Here is a 16,707-nt window from a genome sequence, read left to right on the forward strand (position 1 = left end):
CTTCTAGCCTCACTGTCACATGGCATGTAAGTCTCTACCAGTGTACACATACATATACCACGCATACACACACACACACACAATGAATGTTTTAGCTTCAAAAAAATATTGAATTCCTTTTCTATGTACATTGTTGTACTATTATATTAGGTACCATACATTGTGATGCTAATTATTAGATAAACACATCATATTTTAACTTTGGCATATAAAAGAATAAATTTTAGAAGTACCATCTTAAACTTCTACCACATAGAGTAAATGCTGTTCTAACTGAAATAAAAAAATTAATTTTTTTGAAGGCAGTTATCCTAGGGATTGAATAAATATAATCAGGAAAAACAGGGGACTGGGGTAAATGAAACTTATAGTTCAGCAAATACGAAAAGCATGCAAACATGTTATGTGAGGTTAGTTTACAAAATACACTCTTTCTCCACACTTACTTTACCTAAACTGGAGAATTTCTTAATGACCTTATTGTCCATTTATTGAGTACTGATTGGTAAATCACCAAATATAGAGATTTCTTCAACTCAATGTTTTAAATTTACTTATTTTTAGATGAAGTTGTGTTTGAAATTCAAATAGTAAACTTTACTTTTTCTTAAGCTGTTGGAAACAATCTGTTTGAAAATATCAACACATAACAATTGCATTCTATTCCTCATTTCTTTACCAGCTCTTTCAAAAGGCCCAAGTCTTTAAGTATGCTTTATGGAGTTGGGTGGCAGTTGGTTAACTTACACACTGGCCAAACAATGCACAATTGATATTAAAATATAAATCTTATCTGATGAATAGATAGGAAACTTTCATTTGTAGGAAGTTACAAAATCATTCGGATTTCTAAAACATTAAAATTGTGATTAGAAAGATAAAAAGATATAAAAAATGTAAAAACCAGCTAATACTTGCTAGTATTTTACTATCTAGCTGTGAGTACTAAGATTATACTCTGTTACTCCATTTATGAAAAAAATAGCAACAGCATTTACGAATATTTTTCTGTAACTCCACTATGAACAGAAGGCGTAAGATATTTATGCATTTGTAATTTTACCATATGCAAATTTGACTCCTATAAGACTTGGGGCTTAAATGTGGTGTGGACCCAGACAATGGCCCAACTTCCACATTTCTGAGGGATTTACTTGATTTCTAGTTGCCATGGAGTACACAGTAATTTTTTTTTTTTTTTTTTTTTTTTTTTTTTACTATTGCTTTTCAGGAAAATGATTAAAGCAAAGCCAATAGCTTTTTATTATATTTTATAAAATAAATTTCATACTTGAGAGCTATTTAGCAATTTGGGAATTTTTAAGGGTTTTAGAATCTGCTGTACTGTATCTCAGATTGTCACTGAGAGAAATCTAAGTGAATCCATTATGATATATAAAAGAGTATTTTGTCTTACAGCTTAAAGAATTAAAGCACACTCTTATAAAATAAACTGCTATAAACACCAAGTTCAAAGAAACCTAAAGCCTTTCCTCTAAGGTTTAAGCATAAGGAAACTGGCACAAGCTAGTTCTGAGGAGCTTGCTTGACCCTTTCCTGAAGTAACTAAGAGCAGACATCAAGGCACAAAGCTAGAAGCCATCTGCCTTTTATGATTCCTTTAACAAATACAGGGATTTTCTCATCAATCCCTTTCTAGAGACTAAATTAACACATACATATAATTTATGATATAAACTAATGAGATCTGTTCTTTCTTGGCTGTAGATCATTTTCTACTCATTTTAGGAGATAATATCACAATTATGCTTCCCCTTTGCCCTTTCCATCTCAGATGCAGAGATTCCCTCTTAGGTTCATTTCTGAACTATGATATAGATACTACTTCACAGTTAAAATATGGTTAACTTTTCTCTTTACTCAGTCAGTCCCATGTTCCCAGTCCAGATGCTCATTTAGAACCATGATTAACAGTTGTAATTCACACAGAAGTCAATTGGCCCTCTCTCTTTTTTTTCAACCCAGCCATGTTGCTGTATTACCTCTCTTTTCAATTTCAACCTCAGAATATATTTGATGGACAGGTGAAGCAAGTTCAGCTCTAATCATGCTATATAACTTTTTGTCTACTCCATGCTTTCTTTTTTCTTTACAGTGGAAATGTATATTAACCAATATGGTATCAGTGATTATATAATCTCTGTGACAATTACAGAAAACAAAGTTGCCTGGAATAGAATTTGAAACATTAAAGAAAGGATGCTCTATCATCTTTGCCTAGAAGAAAATGCCAAGCTTGTCACAGGACTTTGTCTGGCAGGGAATATTGCATAGATCTCTCTATTAAATCTTTTCATAGGTCTGTAAGGAGGATGATCAGGGAAAATGTACCAGGTTCTTAATAACTCTGTCCTATTCTAGTTAAACCACTATTTCACTACTTTATGAAACTCATCTAATGGTTTCATAATGTAAATATTCTCTGGAGCACTCAAATAAAAAGAAATTGGCTGTTTTAATCCATTATCTACTGGTAAGGATTTTGAGAGTTTGGCCTATAAACATTGTTAGAAAAAAAAAATTTTAATGTCTTAACATGAATTTTTAGATTTTTTTCTTATAAAATTTATAAAGAATCTTCAGAAAAATATGAAGTAGTAGAAATCATCAGTAATTCCATCAACCCAATTTAAATAATTGCCCCACCACAAACAACATTTTAGTATCTATATCACTATTAGTTTGATCAATCAGGATTCATATAATATCCCCAAAACAGTGTTACAGTGGTTCCTCATTATTCATACGTTCACTTTTGGAGGTTTCAGATACTCAGGGTCAAAGACAGTTCAAAGTATATTAAATGGAAAATTCTAAAAATAGTATTCCTAAGTTTCAAATTATGTGCTGTTCTGAGTAGCCTGATGACATCTCAGGCTGTCCCACTCCCTCCAGCCAGGATGTGAATGGTTTCGTTGTCCAGCATATCTACACTGTGTATTCTCTCCTGCCTGGTAGTCACTATGCAGCCCTCTAGATGATCAGAGTGACTGTTGAACCTGGGTTTCCTGCATTGGAGGAAGACGCCTTAACCTCTGAGCCACCAGGGAAGCCCCATGGAGATATGACACTCACATAATGATTATTACAACATATTGTTATATCTGCTCTATTATTCATTATTGTTGTTAATCTCTTACCATGCCTAATTATAAATTAAATTATGTCATAGGTATGTATGTGTAGGGAAAACCATAATATATGTGTAGTTTGGTGCTATTTGTGGTTTCAAGCATCCATGGGGGTCTTGGAATTTATCCTCTGTGGATAAGTGGATACTCTATTTTTTTCCCACTGTACTTTTAAACATCCAAAAAGAAACATCCTCCCCAAAAAATTTAGAGGAAGACATCGTCTGATTATTGCTAATAAAATGTCCTCTAAGCAATTTGAATCACTTGTCTTTAATAAGTAATTAGAATATCTAGTCTTATACCATGATCAAAGCTGTACCCTTGATTTAAAATTGCATGTTCTTGCCCCTCTACCAGATTTACACTGTTTTCAGAGGAGTGCACTCTATCTTATTTCCGTCCTTATGCATTTGTGATACTTATCTATAAATTGAAGATAATAATCCACACCTCAACACTATGGTGATTGTAAAGATTAATGTGAAAATATGTTAAAAATGCTTAGAAAAACATTTAGCCAACATTTCTAACAATGTTACTTTTAGAAGTAACAATAATTATTATTATATAATTATTATAAATGTCCTCTTTTTAATTTATTTGACATATGAGGATTTTCACATATTTTAAATATGTTTTATGTTGCAATTATTGTACGGTATTCAGCTGTACCAGTATAGCATGATTTTCAATGCTAAACTGGATGTATGTCTGTGTGCTCAGTTGTGTCCAACTCTTTGCTCCCCCATGGACTGTAGGCCACCAGGCTCCTCTGTCCATCGAATTTTCCAGGCAAGAATACTGGAGTGGATTGCTATTTCCTGCTCCAGGGGATCTTCCCAATACAGGGATCAAACTAGTGTCCCCTGTGTCTCCTACATTGGCAGGAGGATTCTTTACCACTGAGCCATATGGGAAACTGAAACTAGATGCATATATCATTTCAAGTATTTTCTCACATCATTGGGCACCATGTTTTTACCATACCTGTTTTCCCCCCTTAGAATATATTGATTGAAATGGAATTATTGGGTCAAAATGTGATTACTTTAAGGCCTTTAAAACATACTGACAAATTATCCTACAAAACACTAGTATCAGTGTTATCAATGTATATTTTCAAGACTATCTTAAAATTCTGGCCTGTTATCTATAATCAGACATTGATTTAAGTATAAGGGCATCCTTGGAAGATAATTTTTAAAAAACAGGCACAGAATGTGTTCTTGTGTCCTTACAGAGTATACCAACAGAGTTCTGGAAACTTTTTTGCTCTTAGGAGTTAGCAAAGCTCATATAGTTTTGAATGAGGTGAAATCCAATATGTGTTCAGAACCAGAGTTTTCCAGTGACAGAACTATACTGACCATTCTTTTCTAATAGGAAAAGAAAATGAACTAAGGGAGAGCAGTAATGACTCTCTATTGTGATGGCTCATTATGAGATACTTTTATATTGAACTGCTTTAATTATGTAAATGCATCTAGTGGATGAGTGTTAATAAACTTAAATTTAAATAAAATAAATCAAACTCTGCCTCTTCTTAGTATATTATACTTTAATTAAATTTCTGAGCACAGCCAGTAACTATGAAGTTATACAGTCGACAAAATTAATCACTGAGGAATGTAAATCTGCAAGATACTAGTGTAACATAAAGCACATGATAATTAGATAACAGATTAGAAGTTTCACAGATGTCATAAGAGGACACTGTGGTTCTCATTTTTACCATTCCAGATGGATGTTATAAAGGGAATGCCAACTTTATGAAGGTCCCACGAGCACAATATCTTAAAGACTTTATTATGAAATCAGCCATTTTGGAAAAGTTATCTTCCTGTGACACGTTATGCCTCTTTCTCTCTCCGCATTCTCACTCACACACACATACATACATACACTCTCTCTCTTCATGTTCCCAAATACACATGTAACCCCAACTAAACGAAATATTCACCCCACAAACAAATGATGGGCACTGGACTAACCTTATAAAGTAGTGGCAATTTTCCTAATTTCAAGAGTGCAATGCGATTTGTGACATTTTTCATTTTTTTAATCCGCTTTAAGTCATCTGCATTTCCATAACTCACATCAATGACTTCAGCCTGAAAGAGAAGACAAAGAAAAATAAAGCCCTGTCAGGAGAATTAGGGCAATTTGTCCATTTAGTGTAATAAAATCATTCATAGTAATTTGAAATATTCAAAAGAGACCTAATCTCTCTTATGTGTCCCAATCATGACCTTTCTAGTTCTATCAGGGTACAACAATTCTTCTGAGAGGTCACTGGAGAAAAAGGTTTAGAGTCATATTTGTTTTTAACTCATGCTTCTGGAAAAGTTACAAATCCAGTTTACGTCTCTAAAAGACCATGAAGTTTGATATAGTCGACACTCATATTTCTGGAATTTGAATCAGAAGACTGCAAAATTCATTTCCTTAAGGTTCAAGAATAATCATGCCATTCTGAGATGTGAAAATAACTCAAAGATTCTCTATGTTATCCAAATTAAGTACAAATTTCATGATGCCCAGCTGTTCAGGATGTACACATAATCCAGCTGTGAATGACAAACCCCCAGCTTATGTAGGATACAACCTGTACAGCCACACCTACTACTATGATATCCAAAACTTCAGAATATGCCCACAAACAACAATTTCTGTCACCTTTCCCATTAGCCCCCTACAGTTTTATTTTACAACACTATTTCTCATTTTTAAATTCTACTTCATTGACATATAAGTTGTTGCCTTCCCAGAACTTTTAATGGGAATCCTCTGATGTGGTTATTTCCTTCCCCACTGGAAAAGTACTGCCCTGAGTGTTCGATTCAGAATATACCTATAGCCAAGATGATTCCTTTCAGCTTAACTTTCTGTATATCAAATTCAAATAAAGTTGTTATTCTTTCCATATTGTGCTGCACGCACTATGCCAGCAAATTTGGAAAACTCAGCAGTGGCCACAAGACTGGAAAAGGTCAGTTTTCATTCCAATCCCAAAGAAAGGCAATGCCAAAGAGTGTTCAAACTACTGCACAATTGCACTCATCTCACACGTTAGTAATGCTCAAAATTCTCCAAGCCAGGTCTCAACAGAACGTGAATCAAGAACTTCCAGAGTTTCAAGCTGGATTTAGGAAAGGCAGAGATCAAATTGCCATCATCTGTTGGATCATCGAAAAAGCAAGAGAGCTCCAGAAAAACATCTACCTCTGCTTTATTGACTATGCCAAAGCTTTTGACTGTGTTCAGTTCAGTTCAGGCGCTCAGTCATGTCCGACTCTTTGCGACCCCATGAATTGCAGCACGCCAGGCTTCCCTGTCCATCAACAACTCCTGGAGTTCACTCAAACTCGTGTCCATTGAGTCGGTGATGCCATGCAGCCATCTCATCCTTTGTCATCCCCTTTACCTAAGGTCCCCAATCCCTCCCAGCATCAGAGTCTTTTCCAGTGAGTCAACTCTTCTGCATGAGGTGGCCAAAGTACTGGAGTTTCAGCTTTAGCATCATTCCTTTCAAAAAACACCCAGGACTGATCTCCTTTAGAATGGACTGGTTGGATCTCCTTGCAGTCCAAGGGTCAAGAGTCTTCTCCAACACCATAGTTGTAGATCACCAGAAACCCTGGAAAATTCTTAAAGAGATGGGAATACCAGAACACCTATTACATCATGCAAAATACTGGGCTGGATGAAGCAAAAGATGGAATCAAGATTGCCAGGAGAAATATCAATAACCTCAGATATGCAGATGACACCATTCTTACAGCAGAAAGCAAAGAGGAACTGAAGAGCCTCTTGATGATGATGAAAGAGGAGAGTGAAAAAATTGACTTAAAATTCAACATTCAGAAAACTAAGGTCACGGCATCCTGTCCCATCACTTCATGGCAAGTAGATGGAGAAACAGTGGAAAATAGTGGCAGAATTTATATTCTTGGACACCAAAATCACTGCAGGTGGTGACTGCTGCCATTAAATAAAAAAGACACTTGCTCATTGAAGAGCTGTTTGAAAAAGCTATGATCAACCTGCTGCTGCTGCTGCTAAGTCACTTCAGTCATGTTCGACTCTGTGAGACCCCATAGACGGCAGCCTACCAGGCTCCCCCGTCCCTGGGATTCTCCAGGCAAGAACACTGGAGTGGGTTGCCATTTCCTTCTCCAATGCATGAAAGTGAAAGGTGAAAGGGAAGTCTCTCAGTAATGTCTGACTCTTAGCGACCCCATGGACTGCAGCCCACCAGGCTCCTCCATCCATGGGATTTTCCAGGCAAGAGTACTGGCGTGGGGTGCCATTGCCTTCTGCAATGATCAACCTAGACAACGTATTAAAAAGCAGAGATGTTACTTTTCTGACAAAGGACTGTCGAGTTAAACCTACAGTTTTTCCAGTAATCATGTATGAATGTTAGAATTGGATCATAAAGAAAGCTGAGTACTATAGAACTGATGCTTATGAACTGTGGTGTTAGAGAAGACTCTTGAGAGTTCCTTGGACTGCAAGGAGATCCAACAATACATCCTAAAGGAGATCAGTCCTGGGTGTTCATTGGAAGGACTGATGTTGAAGCTGCAACTCCAATACTTTGGCCACATGATGTGAAGAACTGACTTACTGGAAAAGACCCTGATGCTGGGAAAGATTGAAGGCAGGAGGAGAAGGGCACAGCAGAGGATGAGATGGTTGAATGATGTCACTGACTCAATGGATATGAGTTTGAGCAAGCTCTGGGAGTTGGTGATGGACAAGGTGGTCTGGTGTGCTGCACTTCAAGGTGTCTCAAAAATTCAGGCATGATTGAGCTACTGAAGTGAACTGATGTTTTCCAATGATAAAATTATAATACAAAATTTGTTGTTTCAAAATATAGCATATCTATGTCAAGGTGTTGATTTTAAACAAAATTAGTGGTGGTAAATAATGGAAGAATGGAGATGAAGAATTTATATGTTTAACTGCCCATCCTTTTCATCTGGCACTAACATACTTCAGTTGGTTGTATACAAAGTGCCTCCAAAGAAGGCTCATTTGAAGAATATGCAGACACCAACAAGAGATGGGTAAATCTATTTAAAGAAACATTTGTGGCATGAAATATTTCCTTTGCCATTACATTCATCTGCACCTGTGGAAAAATTTACTAATATGTTAAAATCTATTTCAAATATTAGCTACCTGATGAACTATAGCTCTCTGATGGCCAATTTTATGTGAACTTATCTACTTTTTATCCCCAGATGATCTATTTCTTCCTCTCTTAAGAGAGTATGGAGAAAAGGGAACCCTCTTACACTGTTGGTAGGAATGCAAACTAGTACAGCCACTATGGAAAACAGTGTGGAGATTCCTTTAAAAATTGCAAATAGAACTGTCTTATGACCCAGCAATCCCACTGCTGGGCATATACACCGAGGAAACCAGAACTGAAAGAGACACGTGTACCCCAATGTTCATCGCAGCACTGTTTATAATAGCCAGGACATGGAAACAACCTAGATGTCCATCGGCAGATGAATGGATAAGAAAGCTGTGGTACATATACACAATGGAGTATTACTCAGCCATTAAAAAGAATACATTTGAATCAGTTCTAATGAGGTGAATGAAAATGGAGCCTATTATACAGAGTGAAGTAAGCCAGAAAGAAAAATACCAATACATTATACTAACACATATATATGGAATTTAGAAAGATGGTAATGATGACCCTGTCTGCAAGACAACAAAAGAGACACAGATGTTTAGAACGGACTTTTGGACTCTGTGGGAGAGGGAGAGGGTGGGATGATTTGGGAGAATGGCATTGAAACATGTATACTCTCATGTAAGAAACAAATCGCCAGTCTATGTTCAATACAGGATACAGGATGCTTTGGGCTGGTGCACGGGGATGATGCAGAGAGATGATATGGGGTGGGACGTGGGAGGGGGGTTCAGAATTGGGAACTCATGTACACCCGTGGCTGATTCAAGTCAATGTATGGCAAAACCAATACAGTATTGTAAGCAAAATAAAGTAAAAATAAAATTTTTTTAAGTAAAAAAATTAAAAAAGACTTGTATCTTTATACATACATGTGTCTAATAGTTTCAATATCAATTACAGTGTAATTTCCTCAGTAAAGGGCCCACCACACACCTATTTTCATCCAGGTGTCCAACATACACTATCAGCCTATCTATCTTGAGTGAAATAATTACAGTATCTTCTAAAAGTTAAGTTATGGTACTTTCAAATATATTTGCCAAGAAATTTTAATTGTTAAAGTTATTTCTGTTACAGTGGTTCTTGATCATAATTTTGCTCCTAATAAAATGTCTTATTAATTTGACTTTTTAGTTTGATGATGCCATTACCATATAAATAATTATTGATTCATAATTTTAAAGCACAATTAAATGATCACATAACATTAATGATTACAATGCAAAAATGAGAATTCATTTTTCCATTTCAACTTTGCAAGTTCTCTACTAATTATGATTCACTGATAGCATATTTAAACAGGGATATTATTCAACTGGTTATATGCCAGGGTCCAGCCCCAGTGGATCCAGGGAATTTGAAGGGTGGATGGCGTTGGCGTGAGAAAAATTTATTTATTGATTGATATAAGAAATATAAGATTAGATTAGGAAGAAATAGTATAGTAGGAAGATTAAGTGGAGAAAGAGAGCTGAGTAGCTTGTATTACACGGAAGACCAACAAAATTCCAGACAAGGAATTTGCACCATCTACGTTGGGCCACCGGTGCTCGCTTGAATATCTAAGGGTGCCTCACCTTAGGGTCCCTTTAGTGCAGGTCTTAACAGCCAGGGCAAGCAAGTAGACTTGGCAAGCCACCGCGTCCCAGATGGAAATTCAGCCTGAAATTAAAGTACAGAGCAGAGGGAGGGAAAGGATAAAAGGAGAGAGAGAGACACGGGGGAAACCAGTCCAGCGACTGGCTCCGTCCTTTGTTGTTCAGAAGGCCTTTTATACTTTTGATAAAATGTGGAGATCAATGGGTAACACAAAGTTATGCAGCATTAGCAGTCCAGACTCTTATCAAAACCAGGCTTTTATCTCTGCATACCTAATTGTATACACAGGTCTTAGGTAATTTACATCATCTTCCAGCCAAAAGGGCCAATTAACATTTTACAGCTTTTTTTCTGATAAGGGTTTGTCAACCAGAAGACTTATTTGTGTTGATCTTCCCAAGGTCTGGTGCCACTCTCAGAAAGCACTAAATAAAGTTACATTCTTACACAGCAAAGATACAGCAAATTATAACAAGTAGAGGGAGTACAGTGATTTACAGCAAAAGAGAAGCAATTGACTCAAAAGTCTAGTGTTGCTAACATCAAAACTACTATGTATCTATTTCTACATCCTGCTTACATTGAGTAACATCCTTCCAGGTGCCTAAAAGATAAAGAATATGGAGGCCTGGCAGCAGTCATTGAGTCAACAGTGAAAACCCTCTACCAATATAATTTTTAACTCTTTAGAAAAGGCTCTGTATCTTAAGGTGCTTTCAAGCTTTGTGCCTCTCGTGGTTGGGGGGCTGTAAGCAATTCACAAGCTTTAAGAGGTCTGGGGAACCTGTTAGGCAAGCCAGAGAGCTATCAGAGGGGGTTTAGCTGAAACATCCCTTTCAAATGCAGAAGACTAAAGCCCTGATTTGACTTTTTCCAGAGAATATCAGAAGAGTGGAAAAGCAGAGCACAAAAGCTGGCAGATTCTTATTTTTTGGGGGGTGGATGCTCAGGAAATTCCAGGGGGAAAACCTGAGGTCTGATTAGCCTTGCCATCAGAGCTCTTGCTGCATGACCTTGTCACGGGTGGAATTCCTCACGCTGGCTCCCAGCAGTTATATTAATGAATATATTTTCATATTTAGGAGAAGTGGGTGGAAAACTATACTGGTGTGAGAGGGTGTAGCCAGACTATAGCTTTGTTTTTGTACGCACCAGAAAGCTAGTAAAATACAAGTCTGTAAAAGGCATTTACGTTATTAGAAAGTAGCAACAGCTGAATAAACAACAGTGGTTTCAATTAAAGAACTCTTCAGCTCATCTTCTATAAATTGTACATATAATATCAATGATTAAGCATTTTAACATAGATGAGGGTTTCCCCCCAGAAAAAAAATATACCCCAGCACAGGCATCATTTTAATAATTTATTTTGGCTTATGTACCTTGAGGGTATGCATTAAAAGTCAATAATCAGAGAAGTCTCAATGCTCTCACAACCCAACAGGTGATAATAAAAATTACCTATTGCCTTTACAGGATGCTTCTGAACCAGGTCCTTTCTGAAAGTCTTTCCTATTTACCTCCAAATAACAGCTGCAATAAAGCACTGAATTTTTCTGAGACAAATCTATATACAGCAATATGATAAAATGCGAAGTCATTTTTTCCCAACCATTCTTGTTGCTACAGTGAACCTCTTCTTATTGTGTGTATTCTGTCACACTAGAAAACTGTTCACTTACCCAGCTGGGGTACTAAGTTTACATTCAAACACCAGGATTAAATCACCTCCGAGTAGTCTTTGGGAAATGCCAAGTGAATAGGAACCTAGGTGCTTGTTGAACTATTCACTTTATGTGCACCAGTTTTCCCCTGATGCATAGGAAAGTGTAAATGAGAGTTGCAAAATAAGACAGAAATACCTGGTTTTTTTTAAACCAGAAAAAAAGGTTAAAAAGTCTACACATTAACTTTCATTTAAAGTTTATATGTTAATTTTTGAACAAAGAAATTTAAAAAAAAAATTGAAATTAAAAAAAATTATATATTGTTAAAAAAGAGAAAAGTATTGCATTAAAATAGATAGTAGTGGGTCACATAAAAAACAGCTAAAAGGATAGAACAATTTAGAAATGAATATTAAAATACAATTATCTTCCATTCATTGTAAAATATGCAATTAGAAGATAATGAGCAATGCTTAAAATAATGGAAAATGCCTAAAACTCAAAACATTAAAAAGTGACATTATATAATATAAAATGTTGTATGGAAAAATGGAAAGATTATCCTGAGAGGAAGCAACAGAAGAGAATGAACAAGATAAATGAATAGAATTGGTATAGTCTGTAATAAACTGAATAAAATAAACAGAACAACAGAAAGGAGCAAGATCGGAGAAGTGTTTCTGGAGCGCGCCACCTGCTGAGGGCCTGGGCTCCACTTCGAGGAACAATCCAGTGCCATGTTTCTCTTTCTACCTGTGGTAGCAAAATTTATTCATGCTTATGAAATTATGTATGCCTTGAATTTTTCAGAATTGACATTTTCAACCAAATCAATCACTTTGAATCCTCCTAGTTATTCTCTAAGAGAGATTCTGAATGTACAGAATGTTTGAAAAGCCTGCTTTAACTAAAATAGTAATTTTCTACTCAAAGTCAGAAATGGTAAATCCAAGCAGTTCTCATCCTGACAAAATACAGGGTTATCAGAAGTACTATTCATCTAAATACAAGTTTTACTTTAGAAATTTACTACTATCTTACATAATCTAGCTTTTGCATATTCTTCAAATTAAAGTATTTATGCTTATTAAAAACATAAAATCAAAATCATCTTCCCTGTTTACTGTTATCCTTTCTAAAACAAAAAATAGCTAGTAAAAAATATATGCTAGTAAAGTAATGCTCAAAATTCTTCAAGCCAGGTTTTAACAGTACATGAACTTCCAGATGTTCAAGCTGGATTTAGAAAAGGCAGAGTAACCAGAGATCAAATTGCCAATTTCCACTGTATCATGGAAAAAGCAAGAGAGTTCCAGAAAAACATCTACTTCTGCTTTATTGACTATGCCAAAGCCTTTGACAGTGGATCACCACAACTGCAGAAAATTCTTAGAGATGGGAATACCAGGCCACCTGACCTGCCTCTTCAGAAATCTGTATGCAGGTAAGGAAGCAACAGTTAGAACTAGACATGGAACAACAGACTGGTTCCAAATTGAGAAAGGAGTATGTCAAGGCTGTATATTGTCATCCTGCTTATTTAACTTATATGCAGAGTACATCATGAGAAATGAGGGGCTGGATGAAGCACAAGCTGGAATCAAGACTGCCATGAGAAATTCCAATAATCTCAGTTATGCAGATAACACCACCCATATGGCAGAAAGCTAAGAATTAAAGAACCTCTTGAAAATGAAAGAGCAGAGTGAAAATGTTGGCTTAAAACTCAACATTCAGAAAACTAATATCATACCATCTAATCCCATCACTTCATGGCAAATAGATGGGGAAACAATGGAAACATTGAGAGATTTTAGTTTTGGGGGCTCCCAAATCACTACAGATGGTGACTGCAGCCATGAAATTAAAAGATGCTTGTTACTTGGAAGAAAAGCTATGATTAACCTAGATAGCATTTTGTTGTTGTTGTTTTGTGTTTTTCTGTTAATATAAATTTATTTATTTTAATTGGAGGTCAATTACTTTACAATATTGTATTGGTTTTGCCATACATCAACATGAATCCACCACAGGTATACACATGTTCCCCATCCTGAACCCCCCTCTCCCTTCTCCCTCCCTGTACCATCCCTCTGGGTCGTCTCAGTGCACCAGCCCCAAGCATCCTATATCCTGCATCGAACCTGGATTGGCTATTTGCTTCATATATGATATTATACATGTTTCAATGCCATTCTCCCAAATCATCCCACCCTCGCCCTCTCCCACAGAGTCCAAAAGACTGTTCTATACATCTGTGTCTCTTTTGCTATATCTCACCATCTTTCTAAATTCCATATATATCCATGAGTATACTGTATTGGTGTTTTTCTGGCTTGCTTAACTCTGTATAATAGGTTCCAGTTTCATCCACCTTATTAGAACCAATTCAAATATATTCTTTTTAATGGCTGAATAATACTCCATTGGGTATATGTACCACAGCTTTCTCATCCATTCTTCTGCTGATGGACATCTAGGTTGCTTCCATGTCCTGGCTATTATAAACAGTGCTGCGATAAACACTGGGGTACACGTGTCTCTTTCAATTCTGGTTTCCTTGGTGTATATGCCCAGCAGTGGGATTGCTGGGTCATAAGGCAGTTCTATTTCCAGTTTTTTTAAGGAATCTCCATACTGTTCTCCATAGTGTCTGTACTAGTTTATATTCCCAGCAACAGTGTAAGAGGATTCCCTTTTCTCCACACCCTCTCCAACAGCATTTAAAAAGCAGAGACATTATTTTGGCAACAAAGGTCCATCTACTCAAACTATGGTTTTTCCAGTAGTTTTGTATAAATGTGAGAGTTGGATTATAAAGAAAGCTGAGTGCTGATGAATCGATGCTTTTGAACTGTGGTGTTGGAGAAGACTCTTGAGAATCCATTGGACTGCAAGGAGATCCAACCAGTCCATCCTAAAGGAGATCAGTCCTGGGTGTTCATTGGAAGGACTGATGCTGAAGCTAAAACTCCAATACTTTGGCCACCTGACGTGAAGAGCTGACTCACTGGAAAAGACTCTGATGCTGGGAAAGATTGAAAGCAGGAAGAGAAGGGGACAACAGAGGATGAGATGGTTGAATGGCATCATCAACTCAATGGACATGAGTTTGAGTAAGCTCCAGGATTTGGTGATGCACAGGGAAACCTGTCGTGTTGCAGTGCATGGGATCACAAAGTCAGACACGACTGAGTGACCAAACTCATATAAAGGAGATAAAATTAAATAAAGTAACATAGAAATTTAACTTAAGTAAAACAAAATTCTGTTTGAATTATACTTCCATATTTAAGTTGATAATCTTCATAGTCAACAGGCAAAATGATATAAATTTGGGGTAAGAATGTATACTAGATTTATCGTTCAGTCTCTCTGTTATATCCAACAGGACTGTAGCACACCAGGCTTCCGTGTCCTTCACTATCCCCTAGAGTTTACTCAAACTCATGTCCATTGAGTCAGCAGTAACAGCACATTTAACCATGGAGATTATCAGTTGCTTTCAGTATCTTCAGAACATTCATGTTTAGTAGAGAATTCTGCCCACTATACAGATGAGGAAACAGAGTCTAAAATATTTAGGTAATATCCTAATGTTAATAGCAGATTGGCACTATGAAGTTGTATAATTGCTTACCTAACTGCCAGTTTCCCCTATTAGACTGTCAATTACACGTGGGCAGCATCCAAAGATTCTTATATATCATTTTGCCTCTGTGATCAGCGTAAAAAGGCATTCAGTATGTAGCCAGCAGGCTAAATTCTATATTAGTTCATCTTTCAGTATCAAAATAAAATATAAGGAAAAACAGATTAATAATCAAAGGGTACTTTATTTAATAAATGATACACAATGTCTTAAAGTAAGAGTATCAAAAGAGTTGCAAATGTGTTCAAGAGAATTCTTTCTGGAGACCGTTTTTGTGATAGAATTCTGCTTCCTCTAGAATTACCTATATTAGTTAATAGTGCATAAATCTAAGAATCAACATTTATACAGATCTCTCTAGATCAGAAAAGACTGAATTTGCAGCATCCAATGAAATGAGGTAAACCTTATTTGTAAACTGTTTACTGGCATTTTATGCAAATTAAACAATAAATTAAATCTGCAAAGAAAGTTACTTTATCATAACATTATAACTGGTATGCTTAAAATCATATTCAGTTCAGTTCAGTCGTTCAGTTGTGTCCGACTCTTTGCGATCCCATGAACCACAGCACACCAGACCACCCTGTCCATCACTAACCCCTAGAGTCCACCCAAACCCATGTCCATTTAGTTGGTGACGCATCCAACCATCTAATCCTCTGTTGTCCCCTTCTCCTCCTGCCCTCAATATTTCCCAGCATCAGGGTCTTTTTAAATGAGTCAGCTCTTCGAATCAGGTGGCCAAAGTACTGGAGTTTCACTTTCAACATCAGTCCTTCCGATGAACACCCAGGACTGATCTCCTTTAGGATGGACTCACTGGATCTACTTGCAGTCCAAGGGACTCTCAAGAGTCTTCCCCAACATCACAATTCAAAAGCATCAATTCTTCAGCCCTCAGCTTTCTTTATAGTCCAACTTTCACATCCATACATGACCACTGGAAAAACCATAGCCTTGACTAGACGGACCTCTATTGACAAAGTAATGTCTCTGCTTTTCAATATGCTGTCCAGGTTGGTCATAACTTTCCTTCCAAAGAGTAAGCATCTTTTAATTTCATGGCTGCAATCACCATCTGCAGTGATTTTGAAGCCCAGAAAAATAAAGTCAGCCACTGTTTCCCCATCTATTTGCCATGAAGTGATGGGACCAGATGCCATGGTCTTAGTTTCTGAATGTTGAGCTTTAACCCAACTTTTTTACTCTCCTCTTTCACTTTCATCAAGAGGCTTTTTAGTTCTTCTTCACTTTCTGCCATAAGGGTAGTGTCATCTGCATATCGGAGGTTCTTGATATTTCTCCCAGCAATCTTGATTCCAGCTTGTGCTTTCTCCAGTCCAGCATTTCTCATGATGTACTCTGCATTTAAGTTAAATAAGCATATTCATATTAAAACTAAAAATTCTA

The 16,707-nt window shown here is 36.7% G+C and overlaps 1 protein-coding gene across 1 annotated transcript in view; it reads right to left on the reverse strand.

The window, feature by feature from the left end:
* The window catches only part of NAALADL2 (N-acetylated alpha-linked acidic dipeptidase like 2), an 887,009-nt gene that overhangs the window by 720,990 nt on the left and 149,312 nt on the right, over nucleotides 1-16,707 (reverse strand). The window contains exon 5 of the mRNA XM_068968824.1: nucleotides 5,147-5,266. Coding sequence (XP_068824925.1) covers nucleotides 5,147-5,266 — 120 coding nt within the window. The remainder of the gene's footprint in view (nucleotides 1-5,146; nucleotides 5,267-16,707) is intronic.

This window comes from Capricornis sumatraensis, chromosome 1, assembly GCF_032405125.1.
Source record: "Capricornis sumatraensis isolate serow.1 chromosome 1, serow.2, whole genome shotgun sequence".
Lineage (NCBI taxonomy): Eukaryota > Metazoa > Chordata > Mammalia > Artiodactyla > Bovidae > Capricornis > Capricornis sumatraensis.